At 40.1% G+C, this 25,849-nt stretch overlaps 2 protein-coding genes across 2 annotated transcripts in view; both read left to right on the plus strand.

The window, feature by feature from the left end:
• Nucleotides 1-13,281, plus strand: part of tyw1 (tRNA-yW synthesizing protein 1 homolog (S. cerevisiae)) — a 37,528-nt gene extending 24,247 nt beyond the window's left edge. Inside the window, exons 14-16 of the mRNA XM_089013888.1 lie at nucleotides 1,801-1,911; nucleotides 8,846-9,013; nucleotides 11,773-13,281. Of these exons, the coding sequence (XP_088870014.1) occupies nucleotides 1,801-1,911; nucleotides 8,846-9,013; nucleotides 11,773-11,994 (501 nt within the window). The 3' untranslated portion in view covers nucleotides 11,995-13,281. The remainder of the gene's footprint in view (nucleotides 1-1,800; nucleotides 1,912-8,845; nucleotides 9,014-11,772) is intronic.
• Nucleotides 13,282-14,909: 1,628 nt separating this feature from the next.
• Nucleotides 14,910-25,312, plus strand: caln1 (calneuron 1). The gene is made up of 6 exons (XM_089013889.1): nucleotides 14,910-15,245; nucleotides 17,356-17,477; nucleotides 19,394-19,537; nucleotides 20,663-20,775; nucleotides 22,313-22,469; nucleotides 24,211-25,312. Exons 2-6 carry the CDS (start codon nucleotides 17,363-17,365, stop codon nucleotides 24,336-24,338), a joined length of 657 nt encoding a protein of 218 aa, XP_088870015.1. The 5' UTR covers nucleotides 14,910-15,245; nucleotides 17,356-17,362; the 3' UTR covers nucleotides 24,339-25,312.
• The last annotated feature ends 537 nt before the right edge of the window (nucleotides 25,313-25,849 follow it).

Below are 25,849 nucleotides of genomic sequence, written 5' to 3' on the forward strand. Positions count from 1 at the left end.
TTCGTTCATCCGAAAAAAAGAGTTAGTGATATTGCAACAGCAGCAACCATCTATCTATCCATCCATCCATCCATCCATCCATCCATCCATCCATCCATCCATCGAAATGAAATCTGAATAATTTCTTCCCATTTCGAAATCTTCGTTCAAACATTAGCTTTATTGAATAAAGCAAACGTTTGATTTGAAAAAAAACGTTTGATTTGAAAAAAAAAAATCCAGACGTAAAAGTTGCACGCCGCGGGCGTCCGGGTCGACGTTATTTCAGACACTGATAACAGCAATGAAATCCTAAAGGTAAATCGTGTCTGCACATTTGATTGAGGTGAATCTACATTTATATGATTTTCACAGTTCCGAACGACCCTCAGAGGGAAACTACCCAGTGGTCTACGGTGAAAATGAGTTTGACACCCAAGCCTACGTCATCCTGCACCATTTCGAATAGCAGTCGTCCAATGATTTTGCCTGTTTTTTTTTTTTTTTTTTTTTTTTTTGTAATCCGTCTAGGGAAAGTTCACAGTGTACAACATAGCCCCCCCCCCTTTATCCAATTGCTTTTGTTGTGGCATTAAAATGCTGGGCGACCCCTCCTTTTTCATTCTATTTCCATTCGTTCGTTGGCCACTCGCTGCAGCGCTGCGGCATCTTTCGCATGGAACACTGGGTGTTGTGTTCCCAGAATCAACAATCAGGTCTTGGCCAGGAACCAAAGGGAAGGTGTTTTGTTTTATTGCAAATTACACTTCAGGATGTCCTTGATCGTCACCACGCCCCCCCGCCCCCTTTCCCTAAATCCTGCCCTAGTGCGACAAAGAATTGTCAACTTGAAACAATACTTCTCACGCACAGGTGTACTGTCGAGTGACTTATTAGTAACATTTTTCATTTGAAAGGAATAATAATAATAATAGTCATCATCATCATCATAATAATTATTATAATAATAATAATAATAATAATAATAATAATAATAATAATAATACATTTCATTTATAAGCGCCTTTCAAAACTGTCAAGGTCACTTTACAGTCACAGGATAAGTTTTTCTATGGGTGAGCACGGGCAGCCAACAACAAAATGGCAGCCGACTGTCTGACTGTTTCTCCGCCGAAAACTAGTCCGTCAGCCAAGACTATATCATAATAATCCATTTCATTTATAAGCGCCTTTCAAAACTCTCAAGGTCACTTTACAGTCACAGGATGAGTTTTTCTGTGGGTGAGTAGCGGCAGCCACACACTCCACCCGCAAGTAATTCAAATAGATGGAAAGCTAGCAAGCTAGCTAACAGATAGCTAATAGATAGCCAGCTATCTATCCAGCCAGCTATCTATCCAGCCAGCTAAATAGCCCTATAGCTATCTAGCTAGATAGCCAGCTAGACAGCTAATAGATGCTCGCGAATTTAATGTTCGTAAGGTGAAAAGTTCGTGAGCTAAAGCGTCCGTAAGCTGAGGTATCACTGTATTGTTATTCTATCTTTGTTCTGCCATATGTGGCTAATTCTGGAATTTTAAATCAAATTTATTTATATACTAATCACTTTCCAATTTTAAGTGTGCGTGTGTATGTGTAAAAAAATATACTGTGACTGTAAAGTGTCCTTGACAGTTTTGAAAGGCGCTTATGAATGAAATGTATTATTATTAGTAGTAGTAGTAGTAGTATTTAATTTTTATTTTATTATTATTACTATTATTGCTATTACTATTACCATTATTATTATTATTATTATTATTATTATTATTATTATTATTATTATTATTATTATTATTATTATGTGTTTTTCTAATTCAGAGGCAAAGGACTGTGTATCGCTTAACGCTGGTCAAAGCTTGGAACGTGGATGAAATGACCGCCTACTCAGAGCTCGTTGCATTAGGCCAGCCTGACTTTATCGAGGTCAAGGTAGGACATGATTTTGTATCATCGCTCATGTGTGTGTGTGTGTGTGTGTGTGTGTGTGCGAGTCTGTGTTTTTACTGGGATGCATCCACACAGCGACCGTCTTGAGAGACATCAAACAGCCTTGTTTTTCTTTTGATAATGTGCATGAATTCCAACATTGCCAGAGGCTGGTTGGCTGGCACGCAAGGCGCCGTCTGCGCTCACTTCAAAGTTTTACACCCAAAGAATTGGAAACAAATGCAATTTTTTTTTTGTGTGTGTGTTTGGTTTTCATTGTTTGTTACTCAAATGTGTGAAGTAATATTTTTACGTTGGTTGTCATTTAGATTTTTTTGACATGCTACTTAGTACAGTGATACCTTGGCTTACAAACTTAATTGGTTCCCAGACAGTGTCTAAGGCAAAAGGTGATCGATTTAGCTCTATATCTAGCTAACTATCTACTATCGAGCTATCTAAGTAGCTATATTAGCAATTAAATACAAATGAGGATATTATGATGTTAAACTCATTGTTATGTAATGTTTTGTGTATTTAACCACTGTTTCATCGATCGATCTAGCTAACTAACTATCTAGCTATGGAGCTATATAACTAGCTATATTAGAAATTAAATAAATACAAATAAGGAAATTGAGATGTTAAACCGATTGTGATGTAGTGTTTTGTGTATTTAACCACTGTTTCATCTCTCGATCGATCTAGCTAGCTAACTATCTAGCTATGGAGCTATATAACTAGCTATATTAGAAGTTAAATACAAATAAGGAAATTGAGATGTTAAACCGATTGTGATGTAGTGTTTTGTGTATTTAACCACTGTTTCATCTCTCGATCGATCTAGCGAGCTAACTATCTAGCTATGGAGCTATATAACTAGCTATATTAGAAATTTAAATACAAATAAGGAAATTGAGATGTTAAACCGATTGTGATGTAGTGTTTTGTGTATTTAACCACTGTTTCATCTATCGATCGATCTAGCTAGATATTTAGCTAACTAGCTATCGAGCTGTCTAACTAGCTATATTAGCAATTAAATACAAATAAGTGTATTGTGATATTAAACTCATTATGATGTAGCGATTTGCGTTTTTAACTACTGTTTCATCTATCGATCAATCTAGCTAGATATCTAGCTAACTATCTAGCTATCGAGCTGTCTAAGTAGCTATATTAGCAATTAAATACAAATGAGTATATTGTGATGTTAAACTCATTGTGATGTAGTGTTTTGTGTATTTAACCACTATTTCATTGATCGATCTAGCTAGCTAGCTATCGAGCTTTCTAAGTAGCTATATTAGCAATTGACTACAAATATGGATATTGTGATGTTAAACTCATTGTAAAGTAGTGTTTTATGTATTTAACTACTGTTTATTTTCTGTATACTGTATTTAAAAATAATTGTAGTCATGGCCACATTTTTTACTTTTTCGATTTTGATTTTTGGAATCATTTCTTAAGTTTCTCATATCTCAGTTCAACATTCGTGTTTTTATTAACAAGTTGAGCATTTTTGATAACACAAATTTGACTTTCCTCATCTGTGCCGAGTAAAAAGTATGAACATAAACTGTCTAAAACTACTAAAAGCATTCGAAACGAAAACGCGAGTCAAAACTCAAATCACAACTCGTATTCAAAGTATAAAGGCCCACCAAAACAGTGTCTTGTCAAGTATTAGGATTCCATTTTAGCACACTCAAAAAGACATGAAGGTTTTATTATTTAATAACATGCAGGTCTTTTTTGCATGCATCTATTCATTTTTGAACACGGCAATGAATAATTGAGTTAGTGAAGGGACTGTGACACGTGTCCTCATCAGACACCGTTTGTCCTGTCGTCAGCAGCTCAGACTGAATTTCCCAAAGGAGAGTTGATGTAAAAAGGGGGGGGGGAATGGTTGTACAAATTGAAATCAGGTGGCTTCCAAGCGTGGATAAAAATGATCTGATGTCATTTTTAAATTCAGTCATTTAATTATCGTCACTGTCAATTGGAGGCGTATATCTGATAAGTTCCGTCCAAATTTCTTCTGAATCTTTGTCTTTAATGTTCGATATACTGTGAATGACCAGACAGAGTAAAGCGGTTTAAGAAAAAGAGAGCAATCAACAGGTCTCTTTTAAAGGACAACCGACACCATTTTGTTGTTTCCTAACTGACATCAGAAAAACATTTTATAGCATCTAAAATACCCAAAACACTCAAGCTGATATTTGTAGTCAAATGCAAAACACCAATAAAAATCACTTAAAGTGTACCAAAACTGCCACAAAATGAGCTCGAAAACTGGGCCGATTTAAAAAGTCCCGCCCCCTTGTTCGTGACGTCACTATTGGTTTCACACTGCCTTGCTCCGGAATCAAAACAATGGCTTCAAAGAGTTCAGATTGGGAGAAGATGCTTTCTTGTTACTCATCCAGTTATGAATATGATTCAAATAGTTCTGAAGAGGAAAGCATACATGTTTGCAATCGGTTCTTGTTACTCATCCAGTTATGAATATGATTCAAATAGTTCTGAAGAGGAAAGCATACATGTTTGCAATCGATTAAAGAAGTCTTTCCGTATCAATTCGAGTCGTCTGGACTCCAACGTAGCGCCCCGAAAATGCACAAGATCAGAATCATCTTTATTGCCAAGTATGTGTTCTACATACTTGGAATTTGTTTTTTTTTACAAGGAATTTGTTTCCGGTAGAACAAGCTGCACTAGTATCAGTAGGATTTTCCACGCCTTAGTTTGGATTCTTGCAGTGTGTAAGTCCTCGAGAGTGAGTAGGGTGGTGCCAACGATTTTTTTCCGCCGTCCTAACTGTCCGTTGAAGTTGGATTTTGTCCATTTTTGTGGCAGCCCTGAACCAAACGGCTGATGAAGAATGCGCACAAGCTCAGTTGGAAATGGGCTGATTTGTCCGCTGGGAATTTGTGTCAACTTACACCTTCTTTATGCGTGTTACCGCAATTTCGTGTGACACACAACGATTCACCATCGCGTTATTTATGTAGTTTTCCTTCTAATTTCGCCATCAACACGGTGTTTTCAGGCGAAAAAAAAAGGACCCAAAACGCATTGTGTGTCGCTTTCTCGATCAGGGACGTTCCATCCGTGACGTCACTTGGGAGATCGTCATCAACTCGAAAACAAGACTTCCTGAATATTCAGTCTTAAAACGTAAAATATAGCTGTATGCGGTGGAATCTTAGTAAAATGCGCTCAGTAGAAGTCCTTTGAAGTGATTTTAAAAATTATAAACGCAACTTGTCCGGAGGTGTCAGTTGTCCTTTACAGCTGTGTTGCATTGTCTCTCCACCGCCATCCCATCCACCTGACAATTCCGCTATTCGGATGGTGAAAACGACCACAGCGCAAACACCGCCAACGATCTTTCTTTTCCTTTCTATCCTCCAGCCCCCTGCACACAAAAAAAAAATAAATAAAAACCCTCACACGAGACTTGGAAAAGAAAAATGAAGCCGTGGCAAACCAACTCACTCAATTATTTACTGGAGTTTGTCAAATGTGCGAGACGGCTATTCGCTTGCGCCCTCCATCATCATTTAGGGGCCCTTCTGCCACATGATTACCGTGGACGGACTCCAAGCTCACCTCGGGGGAACTAATGGACCGCGAGAACGTGGTGGGCTCTTGATTATAAAATGGGGGAAGATGGGGGGGGGGGGGGGGTCCCGCGAGAGGCTGCCTCGTGAATGCTAACATCTTTTGCTCTTGGAATGGCACGAGAAAAATAATTTGGGTGCGTTGTAAGAAGTCAAAACACCATTTGGCAGTTTGAAGATTGTAATTAACCATCATCAAGACTTGTTGGATTTTATGCGCCTTTAAAGGACAACCGACACCATTTTTTTTGTTTCCTAACTAACCTCAGAAAAACGTTTTATAGCATCTAAAATACCCGAAACACACAGGCTGATATTTTTAGTCAAATGCAAAACACCAATAATCCCGGAAATGGCGAGTTTTAGAAGGTCCCGCCCTCTTTTTCATGACGTCACGCCAGGACGTCTTGCCTTGCTCTAGAATCAAAACAATGGCTTCAGATTGGGAGAAGATGCTTTCTCGTTACTCATCCAGTTATGAATATGATTCAAATGGTTCTGAAGAGGAAAGCATAAATCACAGGTGTCAAAGTCAAGGCCCGCGGGCCAAATCCGGCCCGCCACATCATTTTTTTTCAGCCCGCGAAAGCAAATCAAACTTGTTAAATTCCATGATGATTGCTAAAATCTGAGCCAAAATTTCATATTTTTGGATGTCAACCACAATAAAAATCATTATTCTTGACTTCAGATTTGAAAACGAGTTATTCATTAATTTGCTGTGTGCTCTATATGTAATATTTGAAGGGATTTAAACATTCTAATGGGTTCCCCAAATTCATAACGGCCCTCGAGAGGAAACCATAACTACAACGTGGCCCGCGGCAAAAAAATGACTTTGACACCCCTGACATAAATGTTTACAATCGATTAAAGAAGTCCTTCCGTTTAAATTCGAGCTGTCTGGACTCCAATGTAGCGCCCAGAAAATGCACAAGATGGCGCACAACCTACGTTAGAAATGGGCAGTATACTGGATATACAGTAAAGTCTCGTTATATCGATATCGGATATATCGATAGTCCCGGTTTTATCGATACTATTTCTATGCACGCACGGAGAAAATTACATGCAAACAGGGTCGGATATATCGATAGTCTGGTTATATCGATATTTTTTCGGACTCCCTTGAATATCGATATAACGAGACTTTACTGTATATATATATACTGGATATTTATTTATGTTTTTAATTTACAAGAACATCAGTTTAGTTTCACAGTTAACAAAAAAAATGGTATGCCTTGCAAAAACAAAGCAAATCACAGCAGAAATAGATGCAGCGTTTTACATTCTTGGTGTGCCTAATAAAGTGTGCCGTGAGTGTACAAAATGTATTCTTTAATTTCTCAGGATGGGTGCACAAAAGAAAACAAGCAATAACTGAATTCATCGTCACACTTTCTTCTTTTTGTCACTCTATTTTTTACCCCCCCCCCTGCCCCCCTGTGAATTATCTTCTTCTTTGGTATGTTTTGCCCATTGGAGACCTGATTGATTATCTCTCTGCAGCATCAATAAGCATTACTGATGAAAGAGACCTACCAATACATTTGCTTTCAAATCACCCACTGCACATTTGTGCTCTTTATGGATTACAAGACATAAATGGGAGTTGGGTGGGGGGGGGAAAAATCAATAATGGCCACAATATATTTATCACATTTGCCCATCGTGTTAATTTGTGGCCATGAAATATATATACATGGTTGGCTAGCTAGCTAATTGAGTCAGGAAACATTGGCTATCTAGCTAGCTATTGGCTATTAGCTATCTATTAGCTAGCTAGCTAGGTTTCTATCTGAGTTTTTCCGGGTTGAGCGAACGTTGGCGCGTGTGGCTGCCGCTGCTCACCCACAGAAAAACTTCAACCTGTGACTGTAAAATGACCTTGAGAGTTTTGAAAGGCGCTTAGAAATGAAATGAATTATTATTATTTATTATGAAATGCCAAGAAACCTTGATTTTAGCCACATGACCTCCTTGAAGGACACTCGGCTTTTCATAGATCACGACTATCATCCGCTCTTCGGCCAAAAACATGGCACCAACCCCGCCGGCCCTCGTCTGGGTTTGCCATCATGTGATTTATGGCTGGTCGGTTACTTAGCAAGCCTCCGGGTGCAGCCACCGCTATCAATTGCATCCGGAATGCACAAACAATTTGCAAAGGCCAGAAATGTCAGCCTGATTTCCAATCGGAAATGCACCGTGGTGCTTTCTGGGGTTCGAATTAGGTGAATTTATATCATTAGATGAATTTTCCTCATTATACAGTGATACCTCAGCTTACGAACTTAATTGGTTCCCAGAAAATGTGTGTAAGGTGAAAAGTGTGTCTTCCAAACATTAATTTCCCATAGGAAACCATTAAAATGAGAATAATCCGTTCCCAGGCCGACCAAAAAAAGCAAAAAAAAAACTAAATAACAAATAGTATGACAACACAGAGAATCATTCATTCTTCAGCACTTTCTGTACACTCTTTGTGACATGAAGCAGGTCTAGATGAAAGAGGAGAGGATCAAAGCGTTTAATTAACTAACAAACAAAATAACAATGCATTTTAGTCATATTATAACAGATGTACTGTCATAATTATGAATTTAATTGTAATACAGTGTGATACCTCAGCTCACGAACTTAATTGGTTCCCAGAAAGTGTGTGTAGGGCAAAAGGTTTGTCTGCCGAACGTTTATTTCCCATATGAAACCATTAAAAATGAGAATAATCCGTTCCCAGGTCCCCATAAAACATAATTTTCTACTAAATAAGCCTTAAAACTACACAAAATAGACCTTATTTTATGTATAATAAATGTGCTATTGTATTGTAATTAAAGGAATAAACTGTACTATATAATAAAGTTGTTTTATTTACCTTTGTGCTGGTCGTTGATGGCTTGATGGAATGGAGTGGGAGGAGGATTTTTCGTCGGTCTGGAGTTATATGACCTTGAAATGAGGGCGGCTGTCCAAAATACAATGCAATACATACATATTGGTTTATATAACGCTTTAACAACAGCTGAAGCTGGAACAAAGCGCTAACATGGGCACAAAAAGAGAAATTCTGCCCCCTTGTGGAAGGGAAAAATCGTTGCCGGAGGCCATGACCAGCGCTTTATCGGCACCTAAGAAAGAAAAAAAAAACAAATCCGGGAATGGCGCTCTATGTCATATTTTCAATTCCTGAATAAATTTGTGAATGGCAGTGAATGAGTTAAAGTTGAGTTAGACAAAAGTGTATGTGTTCCTGCCATCATTTCTTGTGTGTGTGTGTGTGTGTGTGTGTGTTTTAGGGTGTGACGTACTGCGGTGAGAGTTCAGCCAGTAGTCTAACCATGGCCAACATCCCGTGGCACCAGGAAGTGGTTGTGTTTGTGCAACAGCTGGTCAACATGCTGACGGACTACGAAATCGCCTGCGAACACGAGCACTCAAACTGTCTTCTCATTGCTCACAAGAAGGTAACGTCACACTGAGTATCCATTGTTGTTCTTTCCTGTCGTTTTTTTTCTCATCCTTTCCAGGTTTTTTTTTTTTTTTGTTTAGTTCTGTCTGGTGATTGACATGTCTGGAGGCATTTTTCTCTCCTGGGTCTTCACGTGTCTTCCTACCTCGCCTTGTTTTGTCCGATCCGTCTTACTTTGTCTTCACCTGTCATGTCCTACCCCAAAACTCAGACCTTGCTAGTTGTCCACCTTGTTCACCAAAGAATCCAGTTACAGTAATACCTCAGCTTACGAACACTTTAGCCCACGAACCTTTCGCCTCACGAACATTTTTTTTCACGACAATATAATCTTGGCATACGAACTAGTTTTCGGCGGATGAACACCTAACCGCACGGTCGAACAGCGCCACGGTGGCTGGCGGACTAGTTTTCGTCACCCCCTTTCTTTGAGTGCAGACGTTGTTTGCTATCGAGTGGAGTCCTTTTGCTATTATGGGACTAAAAAAAGACCCCATCACAGGCTAGTGTTAAGACAAAGATTGGATGTACCTTTATTCGACTCGCAGTGGAGACATTTATATTTCACAGCAGCAAAGTTATGAATGGAGGAGGAAAGGAAAGAAAGAAGTAGAAAAAACAAAATACAGGAGCTGCTGGAAAGGCAGCCAAGAGACACAAAAGAAAATTACAGTGGAGCAGAAGAAGATCATCAAGAAACACGAACGAGGGGTGTGTTTGTGTGATTTAGCGTCCCAGTACCTGTACGCTAAATTGACCGTGTGGCTAAGGGTGTTTCTGTGTTGTCTAAGCAATGGTCTCAGTCAATAGAAGAGGTTGAAAAACTTCTGTTGATTTGGATTAACAAAAAGTAGCTAGCAGGGGACAGTGTGAGTGAGGGTATTATTCGCCGAGAAAGCACTGCAACTTCACTCAGATATCATCAAGAGGCAACTACATCAACGACCATCACAAAGGTAAATAAAACGACTTTCTTATACAGTACAGTTAATTTATTTAATTACAAGACAATAGCACATTTATTATACATAAAATAAGGTATATTTTGTGTCATTTTAGGGCTTATTTACTAGAAAATTATGTTTTATGGGGGCCTGATAACGGATTATTCTCATTTTAATGGTTTCTTATGGGAAATAAATGTTTGGAAGACAAACTGTTCGCCTTACACACACTTTCTGGGAACCAATTAAGTTTGTAAGCTGAGGTATCACTGTATTGTGTGTTTTTTTTTTAGTAAATTTTATACATTTACACTCTGCCTGTCATGTCTGAAGGCTTCTTGTTGCATTTCCAACTGTTTTTTTCCACAAACGTGCTTGTTGAGTGCAGAGGAAAAATTGGCCTGTTGTTGTGCTCTCGCATCATTTGTTTATCGATGTCCTGGCCTAGAAGCTCATAGAACCTTTAGTTCTCTTCCAATGAATGAATGAGTGAATGAATGAGGCCCTAAACCTTGTGTTTTTTTACATGATCACTACATGTGACATGTAGAGCGCAAAGCATAAAAGCAAAGGACACTTCATTTAGTACACCTGAACCATACAAATGTCGCACATACCAGTAAAAAGCTCTCCAAACGGTGCACATTATTGTCAGCGCTAATGCATATACCGCATAAGCAATGTTGAACAGAATGAATTTTATCAGGACAATTTCTGTGTGACCTCCCCTTTCACTCATTCACCACCAGACGATGTGCAAAAATGTGTCCACTCCAGTGCCAGGGTTTTTGTCATTGTCACTCGAATTTCAGGACCCACAGAATATTGAGTTTTAGGACGACATAAACATCGAAGACAGCATGAGAAACCTTAGACTCTGTTCTTTCATGAGAAAATAGTTAATTCCTAAATTATATGGGTTGGGAGTTATCTGAGCTTGGCATACGAACTATTTTTCGGGATACACACGGAACGCCACAATGAGTGATGTGTCGTTCGCGAACGAGCCCGTTCTCCTAACAAGAAAATGGCAGCCGGCTTTTTTTGGTCCTCTATGCCCCGCCCCCAGTCGTCTGTTAAAGCCACGTGATTGGTCAAGAACGCAGCAGTGAGGGGAGGTGGTTTAAATGTTAAAGATACAGCCAGATTACAGTGAGAGAGTTTCAATTTTGATAGTTCAAAGGCAGAGTGTAGACTGCAAGGTTAAAATTGCCATCAATCAGGTTCTACAAGCAATCTGTACACTTGATGCAAAAAGCTATCAACCCAAAATTATCACAGAGAAAGAACCTACAAGAGATCATTCCTCAACATAGTGAAAGAAGAAGGCTACGTTCCTCATCAAGTGTTTAATGCTGATGAAACCGGCCACTCCATTCCATCGAGCCATCAACGACCATCACAAAGGTAAATAAAATGACTTTATTGTATAGTACAGTTCATTTCTTTAATTATAATACCATAGCACATTTATTATACATTAAATAAGGTATATTTTGTGTGGTTTTAAGGCTTAGAAAATTAGAAAGTAGAAGTTTTATTGGTACCTGGGAATGGATTATTCCCATTTTAATGGTTTCCTATGGGAAATTACTTTTTGGGATACACACTTTTTGCCTTACACACTCTGTCTGGGAACCAATTAAGTTTGTAAGCCAAGGTATCACTGTAGATATTTTAGGCCAGCAGAGAAGGCCTTGTAGCCCACCACTGACATGTTCGAACTGTTTTGTTGGTGATGATTGAAATATTATGATGTACAAAGTTACGAGACAATCTCTTTTTTTTTTTTGTACTCCTCTCTTTCCAGTTTAAGGTAGATGGCGAGTGGCATACCTGGATCGACTACGATCGTTTCCAGGACCTGGCCAAGGACCACGAAGTGAGCGGCGGCAAAAATGTCTTCTCCTCGTCGGATTACATGGCGCAGACCCCCGACTGGGCTCTGTTCGGCGCAAGCGAGCAGGGCTTCGACCCGGACGAAACTCGCTTCCAAAGACGCAACAAAGGCAAAGATCTCTCCGGATGCTGATTTGCAGCACTTTAATGAGGATTTTTTTTTTTTAATTGGGTTTTTATTTTTTCCTCATTATTAGGCTTTTCTCTCTTTCTCTTCCTTCTCCACCCGTTTTTTTTCCTTCCCGTTTTTAAATAAGCTTTCTTAATGAACTGTAGGAATTAAATCTGGTGAGTGTCTCATGCTGGTTGATTAAATTAAATTGATCCTCTCTGCATCTTAATTAGCGGCCCCGTTACAAAATACAGGCTAGCTCTCATCCACTACAGTTTTGCACAATGGCTTTTTGCTCACATTTTGCAACATGTTACATGCTTCCCCCCCTACTCAATCCCTTTACAGATTTACTTCATTTTTGTGAACCTTTATTATTTTATTATTTGAGGATATTCATTCGAGAAAAAAAAAAAGTCGTTTTTGGCCTTCATCTTGTAGCATCTTGGTGTCAGGGACGTATGTTGAAGTGATTTGAGGAGCTTCATTTATAATAATCATTTCATTTCCAAGCGCCTTTCAAAACTCTCAAGGTCACTTTACAATCACAGGATAAGTTTTCCTGTGGGTGCCTTTGAAGGCGTTGGACGTTTCGCTTCTCATCCGAAGAGCTTCGTCAGCGAACTAAAGTTGTGCTGGTAAATCTGGATCTATATATTGTATATACCTAATGCCCTGAAGTGGCGGCGCCAGACCTCTGCTCTGATATGTCTATTGTATTTGCTAGCTAGCCAGTTATTATCTAGCTTTCTATCTATTTGAGTTACGGGTTGAGTGAATGCTGGTGCGTGTGGCTGCCGCTGCTCACCAACAGAAAAACTTGTCCTGTCACTGTAAAGTGATCTTGAGAGTTTTGAAAGGTGCTTATAAATGAAATGTATTATTATTATTATTATTATTATTATTATTATTATTATTATTATTATTAGGTATATACAGTCTATAGGGGCAGAGTTACCAGCACAATTTTATTTCGCTGACGAAGCTTTTCGGATGAGGGACGAAACGTCCAACACTGTGCTCTGATTTTCACCGTTGGGAATTAATTAAATTAGGTTACTGATAAATTACCTTTGTTTTAATGCTTAGAAATATCGAAATATTAAAATTGCTCCTGTTTGAAAAGTAAGCAAATAATTTTGAATGTTACTGGTTTGTTTTTCTCTTTTTATGATGACCGCTTATGTGCATGTGTTTAAATTCTAAATCATCTGTTTGCCGCAGAGATTTTGTTGTGTTTGAAATATAAGTTCACATTTTATTGATTTTTTTTTTTTTTGGAACAATAAAAATACAATTTCTGGCTTTTCTAAATGTCATTCGCAGGATGTTGAAAAATTGAAAGCTGCTGATATTTTTTTTAAATCAAGTTAGTCATCCGTTCATGGAGCTTTACATCTGTTTCAAAATGTTACATTACACATACTACTACTACTAATAATAATAATACATTTCATTTCTAAGCGCCTTTCAAAACTCTCAAGGTCACTTTACAGTCACACGATAAGTTTTTTCTGCGGGTGAGCAGTGGAAGCCACAGGCGCCAGCGTTCACTCAACCCGGAAGTAAATAGATAGAAAGCGAACTCTTTTTTTTTCTGATGAAAGAAGAAAGGTTTCTTAAACTTAATTGAATGTTTATGTAGTCCTAAATCTCAATATTCTGTGGATCCTGGAATTCGAGTGACAATGACAAAAACCCTGGCACTGTAGTGGACACATTTTTGCACGTTTGGCAGTGAATGAGTTAATGTATATCCCATGTCCAAAATCTCATTATCTTTTTTCTCTTTTCTTGAATTCTTGTAAATTATATATATTTTTTTATTGCTGTTTTAATGCAATTCGGTTTTACTATTCGGGACACATTCAAACTATGCCTCAGTTTAATTTACCACCATGCACGTGTGTCCTTGAAGTCCCCATTTGCGTACTTAAACACACACGTTTCTGTTTCAATGGTTATGTGAGGTCCGGATAACTCCAGATAAGGAGTGAGGACCACCGTTGCTGTGATAAGTTTAGAGACGAATTCGTGTTACATCTGAAGACTAAATGTCACCCCATTTGCCACTTTAACTTCTTTAAAAACAAAGAAATAAAAAATGGACTTGAAACTGAAATAAAGCAGGAGTGAGGTTTCTGAATGGCTACATTCAAAGTCCTCACCTCTGTAGTAAATTTGGTTAAAATATCGTTTTACTTTTTGTGGTATGAACTTTTTCCTCTCATTAACCACATACACGTAAACACACACAGTGAGTAAAAAAATGTGTGGATCCAAGTGAAATGAAAATACACACCAAAAAATCTTTTCGGTGAATTTGTGAGGACCTGTGAAACTTTACCAGATGCATATATGGACCATCTAGAAGCCTTTAGAATGAAAAACTTGTGAGGACTGGCCAAAAGGTCCTCACTTGTCAAAAATGTCCTCACTACATATGGTGTAAAACAGGGGTGTCAAAGTCATTTTTTGCCGCGGGCCACATTGTAGTTATGGTTTCCTCTCGAGGGCCGTTATGAATTTGGGGAAGCCATTAGAATGTTTAAATCCCTTCAAATATTACATATAGAGCACACAGCAATGAATGAATAACTCGTTTTCGAATCTGAAGTCAAGAATAATGACTTTTATTATGGTTGACATCCAAAAATATTGAAATTTTGGCTCAGATTTTAGCAATCATCATGGAATTTAACAAGTTTGATTTGCTTTCGCGGGCCGAAAAAAAATGATGTGGCGGGCCGGATTTGGCCCGCGGGCCTTGACTTTGACACCTGTGGTATAAAATGTTAGGTCCTCACAAGACTAGTCATACAAACGCACACACACAGTTGACGGTGAATCCATACCGGACGAACGTGCGGCACATCAACCCAAAAAGTGTGTCATTGACAAGAGAGAAAACCGAGGGGGGGGGGGGGGGGGGTTGATGACATCACCACAATCAACCAACCAGTGCGCTCGTGCACGCCATCGCGCTCCCTCTTTCCTCTCTCATCCGTCTTCCTCCCCATCATCTTCATCATCATTTTTTTTTTTCCCGCCGCAGGAGGAGGAAAAGAAGCAACATGAGGGGGGCAAAAGCCCGCGACACGTCGTCACGGAAATATAATATTCATCTTTTTGTTTTTATCAGATACATCGGAGATATGGAGGTAACAGACGGCGGCGAATTTTAGGGAAATAAGACAAGAAGAAGAAAAAAGTGGAAGGGAACGGATCGCAACCGTACCGAAAGAACAGAGGACATTGCCGCATACACATTGGTAAGTCGGCGCCGAAGGGTCATCTCATCACACCTGTTGGTTGATTGACACGTGTGGCATATGTGTGGGGGATGGGGGGGTCTTAAAGGGGGGGCTACACTGTCTGTGTAGTTACTCCCCCTGAAAATAAGGTTGCACCATAGGACGTCGCTTCAAACTGTCTGTCTGGGATGTCTTCACTGAGACATTTTTGACATGATACTTTATTAACCCCCCCCCACGCCACTCCTTGGTCACGTCTATTTTATCCCCTTATGACCTTCTCTCTTCTATCGTTTAATATTCTCACCTTTATATTCTATTCACTCTCATATTCTACCTTTTATTGCATCAGTCTGCCAGTGGTGGCTTGTCAATCGACAGTGTCACCATTGACATTGGTAAACACATTACTCGGGGTGGGCGGGGGGCATTGGGGGGGTCTTTTTCAAAATCTATCTGGGGCGACTTGTGCATCGTCAATATGTTGGTCATTGTCGGTTGTAAAAATAGTTGATCAGTTTGGGGTTTTAATAATAATAATAATAATAATGATGATAATAATAATAATAATAATAAATTTCATTTTAAGCACCTTTCAAAGCTCTCAATGACACTTTACATGTACAGTGGTATCTTGGCTTACGAACTTAATTGGTTCCCAGGCAGAGTGTGTAAGGCGAAAAGTGTGTATTCCAAAAATTAATTTCCCATAGGAAACCATTAAAATGAGAATAATCCGTTCCCAGGTCCCCATAAAACATAATTTTCTACTTTCTATTTTTTTAAGACTTAAAACTACATGGAATATACAGTAAAGTCTCGTTATATCGATATCGGATATATCGATAGTCCCGGTTATATCGATACTATTTCTATGCACGCACGGAGAAAATTACATGCAAACAGGGTCGGATATATCGATAGTCCCGGTTATATCGATATTTTTTCGGACTCCCTTGAATATCGATATAACGAGACTTTACTGTAATAATAATCAGTGTTTGAAATAACGTCTGCCCGGAGGCCCGGGACGTACAGCTTTTACGTCAAGCGTACAACTTTCAAAACATCCCCGCCCGGGTGGCCGACAACTTCTTCAAGAAACGATTATTTAACGAAAACGATTATTTTCAAATCAAACTTTTGTGTTCTTCAATAATTCAATAAAGCAAAAGCTACAAGCAAACCGCTACAAGCTACGTTGACCCTTCTTTCTAAGCTTTCAAGTACACTTTTCAGTCACGCTATAGTCCGAAGCACGAAACAGGCTTCTGATTGGCTGCCGTGCCGAGTATGCGAATTTCCTCCTCTAAGGTTGGGGGAGCAGTGGACCACTCCCTGAAACCAATCTAATTACTTCTATTGTTCTATCCCTGGCTCTGATTTCACCTCATTAGCCGATCTGATTACCTCTACACTCTGATTACATCTATAGTTCTATCCCTGGCTCTGATTTCACCTCATTAGCCAATTTGATTACCTTGCCACTCTGATTACCTCTATAGTTCTATCCCTGGCTGTGGTTTCACCTCATTAGCCAATCTGATTACCACTCCACTCAGATTACCTCAATAGTTCTATCCCTGGCTCTGATTTCACCTCATTAGCCAATCTAATTACCTCTCCACTCAGATTACCTCAATAGTTCTATCCCTGGCTCTGATTTCACCTCATTAGCCAATCTGATTACCACTCCACTCAGATTACCTCAATAGTTCTATCCCTGGCTCTGATTTCACCTCATTAGCCAATCTAATTACCTCTCCACTCAGATTACCTCAATAGTTCTATCCCTGGCTCTGATTTCACCTCATTAGCCAATATGATTACCTCTCCACTCAGATTACCTCTATCGTTCTATCCCTGGCTCTGATTTCACCTCATTAGCCAATATGATTACCTCTCCACTCAGATTACCTCTATAGTTCTATCCCTGGCTCTGGTTTCACCTCATTAGCCAATCTGATTACCTCTCCACTCAGATTACCTCAATAGTTCTATCCCTGGCTCTGATTTCACCTCATTAGCCAATATGATTACCTCTCCACTCAGATTACCTCTATAGTTCTATCCCTGGCTCTGATTTCACCTCATTAGCCAATCTGCTAGCGTTTTTGTGTGTCGCCAGGGAGAAGATGCCGTTCCATCATGTGACGGCAGGCTTGCTGTATAAAGGCAACTACCTGAGTCGCTCTCTCTCGGACACAGACAGCGACGTGTTGGCCAGTATCTCCGTGGAAGAACTCCATGGTGAGTCACATCTCATCATATTTCCATTTCATATTTATCTTTGATATTAGCTGAAACAGTACCACACAAGCGCCATGAGAAAAAAAAAATCTCTTTCATCTCATTATGAACCCAAGATGAAGCGCTCCTCAAAAGCGTATCGTTCATCTTTTCTGTCATGAGTTTCAAGTTAGCCCGAAGATGTTTTGTGTTATATTCTATCAAGCTTGTTAGAATAATCCAAAAGCGCAGTCTCTTTGTGTGTGTGCGCGTGTGTGTGTGTGTGTGTGTGTGTGTGTGTGTGTGTGTGTGTGTGTGTGTGTGTGTGTGTGTGTGTATGGGCCCACACGCACAGTTTTCCCACGTTTTCAAGAAGAAGCTCGCGAGCGGTGCAACTAAGTCACATCAAAGTCAGACTAGAAAAATATGGGCTGCATACTAATCAACGCACACACAAACTGCTGCAGCAGCAGCACTGCATAAAACGCAACGCGGTATTTAACATACAGTGAGACCTCAATTTACAAACACCTTATCTTAACAACAATGACAAAAACCCTGGCACTGGAGTGTACACATTTTTTGCACATCGTCTGGGAGTGAATGAGCTTTTAATGATGACACGAGCCGCTGAATCGGTGACCATGAGCACTCGCTACGCTCACGGTCACCGCTAACTTTTAGGATATTTTGTTTCGCTCCGTGATTGCTCAGTAAGTCGAGCACCTGATGGATGACACCGCAGCACCCGCGAGCACACGTGCACTGACACGTATTCACTCGCGTAATGGGAATCCAATGGTGTCACATTAAGGCGCCACCTGGAAAATTGCTTGTGCGGAGAGGGTAAGAGTGAATGGCTGTGTCAGAAATGTTCATAAAAGTGGAAAGCATCAGCGCTGAATTAATGACTATGGATTTCATTCATATTCATAAGCATTGATGATATCTGCAACGTATTCAGAAGTTCATATTTTATGCTAGCTGCGAAATTGCTTTTTGTCCTTTTGTACCGTTGATGTATTGTGGATGTTGTTGTTGTTTTTTTTTTTATGGGTTTTTACAATGCTCGGGCAAGTCCCCAATTGAGTTTTGTTTATTTTCGCTGTCAAGCAAAATTTAATATCAATTTGGGGGAAAATGAAAAGAAGACTTTTTCTTTGCACAGTTCAGCAAATAAGATGCATTCTGTTTATTTCTCACTTGAAATTTGTGGCGAAATGAAAAATTGACTTGCTTGCTGAAACTATCATGCAAATTTCCCCATTGTGGGACGGTTAAAGGACAACCGACACCACTTTTTTTGTTTCCTAACTGACATCAGAAAAACGTTTTATAGCATCTAAAATACCTAAAACACGCAGGATGATATTTTTAGTCAAATGCAAAACACCCAATAAAAAATGACTTAAAGTGTCTAAAAACGACTTCAAATTGAACCCAGAAGTGGCCAGTTTCAGAAGGTCCCGCCCCCTTGTTTGTGACGTCACGCCAGGATACTCCTTCACAAACTGCATTGCTCCAGAATCAAAACAATGGCTTCAGAGAGTTCAGATTCGGAAAAAAAGATGCTTTCTTCTTACTTATCCAGTTATGAATATGATTCAAATGGTTCCGAAGAGGAAAGCATACATGTTTGCAATCGATTAAAGAATTTATTCCGTGTCATTTTGAGGCATCTGCAGAGAAATGTAGCACCGAAAAAAATGCAGAAGATGGCGACAAAGCTCCGTGGAAATGGGCTGATTTGTCTCCTGGGAATTGTTGTCTTTCAATGTTCAATGGGTCCTGGAATGTCAGAGACAATGACAAAAACCCTGGCACTGGAGTGGACACATTTTTTTGCACATCGTCTGGCAGTGAATGAGTTAATAACTTTATTCATTCATATCGAACATTGTTAAGTTGACTCGGTGTACTCCCTGTTTGTGTGGCAGAGATCCGGGAGGCCTTCAAGGTTCTGGATCGTGATGGGAACGGTTTCATTTCAAAACAAGAGCTGGGAATGGCAATGCGTTCGCTAGGCTACATGCCCAGCGAGGTGGAGCTCGCCATCATTATGCAGCGGCTCGACATGGATGGTGAGCAAAGCTCATATGCACACTGACACACACACACACTTGTACACACACACACACACACACACACACACACACACACACACACACACACACACACACACACACACACACACACACACACACACACACACACACACACACATATTTTGCATGTTTTTTTTTTTAAATAATTCATCATCAGTTGTCACTCCTGACGCGAAACATTCGCTTGATGATGGAACAGAGCAATGGAGCTTGCAGCTATATGGCAGTTTTTATTTGTAAAGGTTGAAGAATAATCTGTTTTGGGACTTTCTTGTGTCTCGACTTTTATTTTGAAAGTACAAAGAACCAGCAGCAGTGATTGGATTGGATTGGATTTACCTTTATTCGTCTCGCCGTGGAGAAATTTACTGTTCACAGCAACAAAGTGCTGAACTTTTTTTGTGTTTTATTTTGGTTTTTATTTTCGTTTTCAAAGAATGAGTATAAATAATTATCTGCCACAAAACCACTATGTGTAATAACTTTTATTTAACTAAAAAAGATTGATGATGGGCTATCCACAACTGTTCTTATACAGTGGTGACTTTTATTTTGAAAGGTATGATCAATCAACCACTCGTTCACTTTTATTTTGAAAGAATGAAGAATCAGTCTTTACATGACATTGTAGTGGGGGAGCCTTTATTTTGAAAAGGTTACAAACCAGCTCCCGTGTGACCTTGTTGTGTACTTTAGTTTATTTTGAAAAGCCTTGACCCTTTTAGTTAGACCGCAGAGCCACAGAAATTACTTTGAAAGAATAAAGACACACTTGGAAGGTACATATTACTTTTATTTTGAAAGAATGAAGAACGAGCCTTCATATGCTGGGGTCACTTTATTTTGAAAGGGGGAAGTGACATCCACAACATGACCTTGTGGTACGGTAGCTTTTATTTTGCAAAGATTGGATTTGGATTTACCTTTATTCGTCTCGCACTGGACAAATTTACATTTCACAGCAGCAAAGTGATGAAAGGAAGAGGAAAGGAAAGAAAGAAGTAGAAAAACAAAATACGGGATCTGCTGGATGAAAATGAAGCACAATCTGCCATATGACCAAGTAAATCTATTGATGTTAATTAGCGTTTTATTGTGAAGGTGACGGTCAGGTAGACTTTGAGGAGTTCATGACCATCCTGGGACCAAAACTTCTCTCTTCTGAAACCAGAGAAGGTTTCCTGGGAAGCACCATAGACACCATCTTCTGGCAGGTATCGTAACTGCATCAACACCACACTGATGTCTGTGTTTATCTTCTAATGTTTATCTTACATTTATTTGTGTTATACAGTGATACCTCGATTTACAAACCCGTTGGCTTACAAACTTTTCGATTTACGAACGTTTTATTTATGAAAATTTTACCTTGGCATACAAACTATTTTTCGGGATACAGACGGAGCTGCCACAATGAGTGATGTCTCGTTTGCGAACGAGCCCCTTCTCCTAACAAGAAAATGGCAGCCTGGCAGACTGCAAGATTAAAATTCCCATCAATCAGGCTCCACAAGCCATCTGTACACATGATGCAAAAAGCTATCAACCCAGCTAAACAGAACACAATCGATGAGGAACTGGGTAAAATTATCGCGCACCTACAAGGGATGATTCCTCAAGCTGGTGAAAGAAGGTTATATTCCTCATCAAGTGTTTAATGCTGATGAAACCGGCCACTCCATTCCATCAAGCCATCAACGACCATCACAAAAGTAAATAAAACGACTTTATTGTACAGTACAGTTTATCGCTTTCATTATAATACCATAGCACATTTATTATACATAAAATAAGGTATATTTTGTGTAGTTTTAAGGCTTAGAAAATTAGAAAGTAGAAAATTATGTTTTATGGGGACCTGGGAACGGATTATTCTCATTTTGATGGTTTCCTATGAGAAAGTATTTTTTGGGTTGCACACTTTTCGCCTTACACACTGTCTGGAGAAAATTAGAAAGTAGAAAATTATGTTTTATGAGGACCTGGGAACGGATTATTCTCATTTTAATAGTTTCCTATGGAAAATTAATTTTGGGATACACACTTTTCGCCTTACACACTCTGTCTGGGAACCAATTAAGTTCATAAGCCAAGGTATCACTGTATTACGTCGAACATGTACAGTGTATGTCTAATTTTGTCATTTGAAAACATGTTTATGTTAATGCCATGACCGAATCGCGTTATTGCTCTTGTGTTACATGTTTGTGAAATGGTTCATAGGCACTACTACTTCAACCGAGATGCATTTATTGCGCTAATAACAGTCTCTGTCGGTTAACCCGGCATCAGAAGCACTTTGTTTTCCTCCTCACATGTGCCGACTTTCTTTTAATTAGAGCTTAGTGTGGCACAATATAATGATCTAATTCATTCATATGTAAATGAGATGTCACACGCAACACCGGACAATGAATTGGTGGAAATGATTCGCATACATTCGTAGTGACATTGAGCCGATGATTACCATCCATCCATTATCAAAACCGCTACTGCTCGCGAGGGCCACGTGGCTTTCCATTCCAGCTGTCTTCAGGGAGTAGGCAGGGGGACACCCTGAACTGATTGCCAGCCTTTCATATTGACAAACAACAATCACATTACAGAACAATTTTGACATATGAATGCGTTCCAATCTTCGGGTTCGTACCGGTGCATATTGAATGCGCGTTAGTGTTACGTTAGCGCTTGTATAGCGTACGGGTGATTAGCACATACGCGTGTACTGTAATATGGTGTGTTTGTGTGCAGTTTGATATGCAGAGGATAACGCTGGAGGAGCTGAAGCACATCCTCTTCTACGCCTTCCGAGACCACCTGACCATGAAGGACATTGAGAACATCATCATCAACGAGGAAGAGAGCCTCAAGGAGAATGCAGGAAACTGTCAAACCGAATTTGAAGGAGGTACTCCTGAATACCTGCTTGTGTGTGTGTGTGTGTGTTTATACTGTAAGTGTAGGTGGTATATAGTGCTGTCAGAACCTATCCGACATTTTCTCGTCAACTCTCCTGTCACCTACTAATTTATTGATTTGAAGATGCTGTCAACTGTGTGGGAGAAGGTGAGGGTGAGAAGGGGATGAATAGAGGAGAAGGAGTTGAGATAGAGGGCATGAGGAAGATGAGCAGGTGGATGAACGAAGACGACAAAATAAGCCTGAGGTGATGAGTAAGATGTGGTTGGGAGGAGGATGACTAGGCAATTAGATATGTGGATGGATTGATTTGTAGGTTGGCTAGTAGCTAGGTAGCTAGGTAGGTAGGTAGCTGAGTAGATAGCTCGGTAGGTAAGTAGGTAGGTAGCTTGGTTGGTTGCTGGATAGGTAAGTAGGTATGTCGGGAGGTAGGTTATAGGGTGGGTAGCTAGCTAGGTTGGTAGTTAGGTAGCTATTAGGTAGGTTGGTAGCTAGGTTGGTAGGTATGTAGGTAGGTAGGTAGTTAGGTAAGTATGTAGGTGGGTGGATAGATAGGTAGGTAGCTAGGTACGTGCGTTGGATGGTTGGTTGTTAGATAGGTAAGTAGGTAGGTCGCTAGGTAGGTAGCTCGGTAGGTGAATAGACAGCTCGGTAGGTAGGTAGGTTGGTTGGTTGCTGGATAGGTAAGTAAGTACATCGGTAGGTAGGTTATAGGGTGGGTAGCTAGCTAGGTAGCTAGCTATGTAGGTTGGTAGCTAGGTTGGTAGGTATGTAGGTAGATAGGTAGTTAGGTAGGTAGTTAGGTAAGTATGTAGGTGGGTGGATAGCTAGGTAGGTAGCTAGGTACGTGCGTTGGATGGTTGTTAGATAGGTAAGTAGGTAGGTAGCTAGGTAGGTGAATAGATAGCTCGGTAGGTAGGTTGGTTGGTTGCTGGATAGGTAAGTAAGTACATCGGTAGGTAGGTTAGTGGGTGGGTAGCTAGCTAGGTTTGTAGGTTTGCAGTTAGGTAGCTAGTTAGGTAGGTTGGTAGATAGCTAGGTTGGTAGGTATGTCGGTAGATAGGTAGGTAGTTAGGTAGGTATGTAGGTGGGTGGATAGTGAGGTAGGTAGCTAGGTAAGTGTGTTGGTTAGTTGGTTGGGAGGTAGGTAAGTAGGTAGGTCGGTAGGTTCAGTATCTAGGTAGATGGGTAGCTAGCTAGGTTGGTAGGTTCGTAGGTTGGTAGTTAGGTAGGTAGGTAGGTAGCTATCTATCTAGGTAGGTTGGTGGGTAGGTTGGTAGGTATCTAGGTGTGTGGATAGCTAGCTAGGTCGGTAGCTAGGTGGGTAGCTCGGTAACTAGGTAGGTGGGGAGCTAGCTGGGTTAGTAGGGAGGTAGCTAGGTAGCGAGCTAGCTAGCGAGATAGGTCGGTAGATGGGTGGGTAGTTAGTTGGGGTTATTTAGGTAGGTAATTAGGTCGTGGGTAGGTAGTAAGGTAGGTAGGTAGGAAGGTAGGTAACTCCGTCACTACGTAGGTGCGTGGGTGGGTACGTAGGTAGTAAAATAGCTAGCTATCTTATTGACATTCCAGGTGGCTCGCTATCTAGTTCGAATGTCGCGCCTCTCTTTCGTCAATGTATTTACATTGCCCGTGATAGGTGTTGAAACAGCAACGATGCCTTCAAGGACATCCTGTAAAAGCCATTACTTATACTTGTACTTGACTCTTGTTCTCGTGTCATTCTCCCTTAGTGCACCCGTCCAAGAAGAACCGTCAGACGTGCGTGAGAAAAAGCTTAATCTGCGCCTTCGCCATGGCGTTCATCATCAGTGTCATGCTGATCGCAGCCAATCAGATGCTGAGGAACGGCATGGAGTAGCCAAGCCCCACTGTGACACACACACACGCACAAATTCCGCTTTTTTTTTTCTCGCACTTCACCCCTTTACTCCGACAGCAGGGACTCTCAAGGGCTGCCGTTACCCACAATCCTCCTCTGAAGATGCAATAACACGACGCCGGTGGCAGGAAGGAGCGCTTGAAATTTGGATTGTGCAGATGAACCTCACGTTCGGGGAAGGTGCGCTTGATTCCGAAGCCGCAGAACATGGCCAGAAGGTTCATGTGGTCAGATACAAGACGCGTTTGGAGGGAGACAATGCATCCAACCTGGCAACCTCACACAAGTATGGTGAACACACATTCTGGCTGACGCACGGATGCTAGGATTTTTTTTATTTGTATTTTTTTTTTATATCGTCTATTGGACTTAATTTCGATTTAAAGGACAACCGACACCATTTTTTTTGTTTCCTAACTGACATCAGAAAACGTTTTATAGCATCTAAAATACCGAAAACACACAGGCTGATATTTTTAGTCAAATGCAAAACACCAATAATAATACCACAGCATGAATATTTCTCCCGTTTGCCACCATCTTCTTCTGACTTCCTGCTTCACACGGCAAACGAGTGTGTTGAGGAGACTCGATGAAGTCGTCCCCGTCTCGTCCATCTGTGCTGTTTGTGTGTGTGTGTGTATGTATGTGATGTGGTCCTGTGAGGACCAAAAACATTTTATACCGTACGTAGTGAGGACATTTTTGACAAGTGAGGACCTTTTGGTCGGTCCTCACAAGTTCTTCATTCTATAGGCTTCTAGAAGGTCTATATATGCATCTGTTCAAGTTTCAGAAAGGTCCTCACAAATTCACCTAAAAGAATTTTTGGTATGTATTTTCATTTCACTTGGATACACACACTTTTTACTCACTGTGTGTGTGTGTGTGTGTGTGTGTGTGTGTGTGTGTGTGTGTGTGTGTGTGTGTGTGTGTGTGTGTGTGTGTGTGTAGTTAATGAGAGGAAAAAGTTCATACCACAAAAAAGTAAAATGATATTTTAACCAAATTCACTATAGGGGTGAGGACTTTGAATGTATCTATTCAGAGTCCTCACTCCTGCTATTATTTCAGTTTCAAGTCCACTTTTTATTGCTTTTTTTAAAGAAGTTGAAGTGGGAAATGGGGTGACATTTAATGTTGAAATGTAACACTCGTTCTTCTCTAAACTTCTCAACAGCGGTGGTCCTCACTCCTTATTTGGACTTATCCGGACCTCACAAAACCATTGAAACAGGAATGTGTGTGTGTGTGTGCGCGAACGTGTGTTTGTGTCTCGACTTCTTCTGATTGGATGAATCAATTCATGGTTATCAAATTGATTGATTAACTCATTCACTCCCATTCACGAATGTATTCGGGAATTGAATATATGACATAGAATGCCATTCCCGAATTTATTTGGCTTTTGATTTTTCTTGTTTGAGTGCCGATAAAGTGCTGGACATGGCCTCTGGCAATGTTATTTTTCCTTTTCACAAGGGGCCAGC

This window comes from Hippocampus bargibanti, linkage group LG14 (assembly GCF_051943395.1).
Source record: "Hippocampus bargibanti isolate YZ-2025 linkage group LG14, ASM5194339v1, whole genome shotgun sequence".
In the NCBI taxonomy this organism is placed as follows: Eukaryota; Metazoa; Chordata; class Actinopteri; order Syngnathiformes; family Syngnathidae; genus Hippocampus; species Hippocampus bargibanti.

What these genes read in the sequence shown, in the direction of transcription:
- caln1 (XM_089013889.1), top strand. Translation starts at nt 17,363, where the DNA reads ATGCCGTTCCATCATGTGACGGCAGGCTTGCTGTATAAAGGCAACTAC. An exon ending in TAGACACCATCTTCTGGCAG is followed by an intron (nt 20,776 to 22,312) that starts GTATCGTAACTG and finishes GTTTGTGTGCAG; the next exon opens with TTTGATATGCAGAGGATAAC. An exon ending in TCAAACCGAATTTGAAGGAG is followed by an intron (nt 22,470 to 24,210) that starts GTACTCCTGAAT and finishes ATTCTCCCTTAG; the next exon opens with TGCACCCGTCCAAGAAGAAC.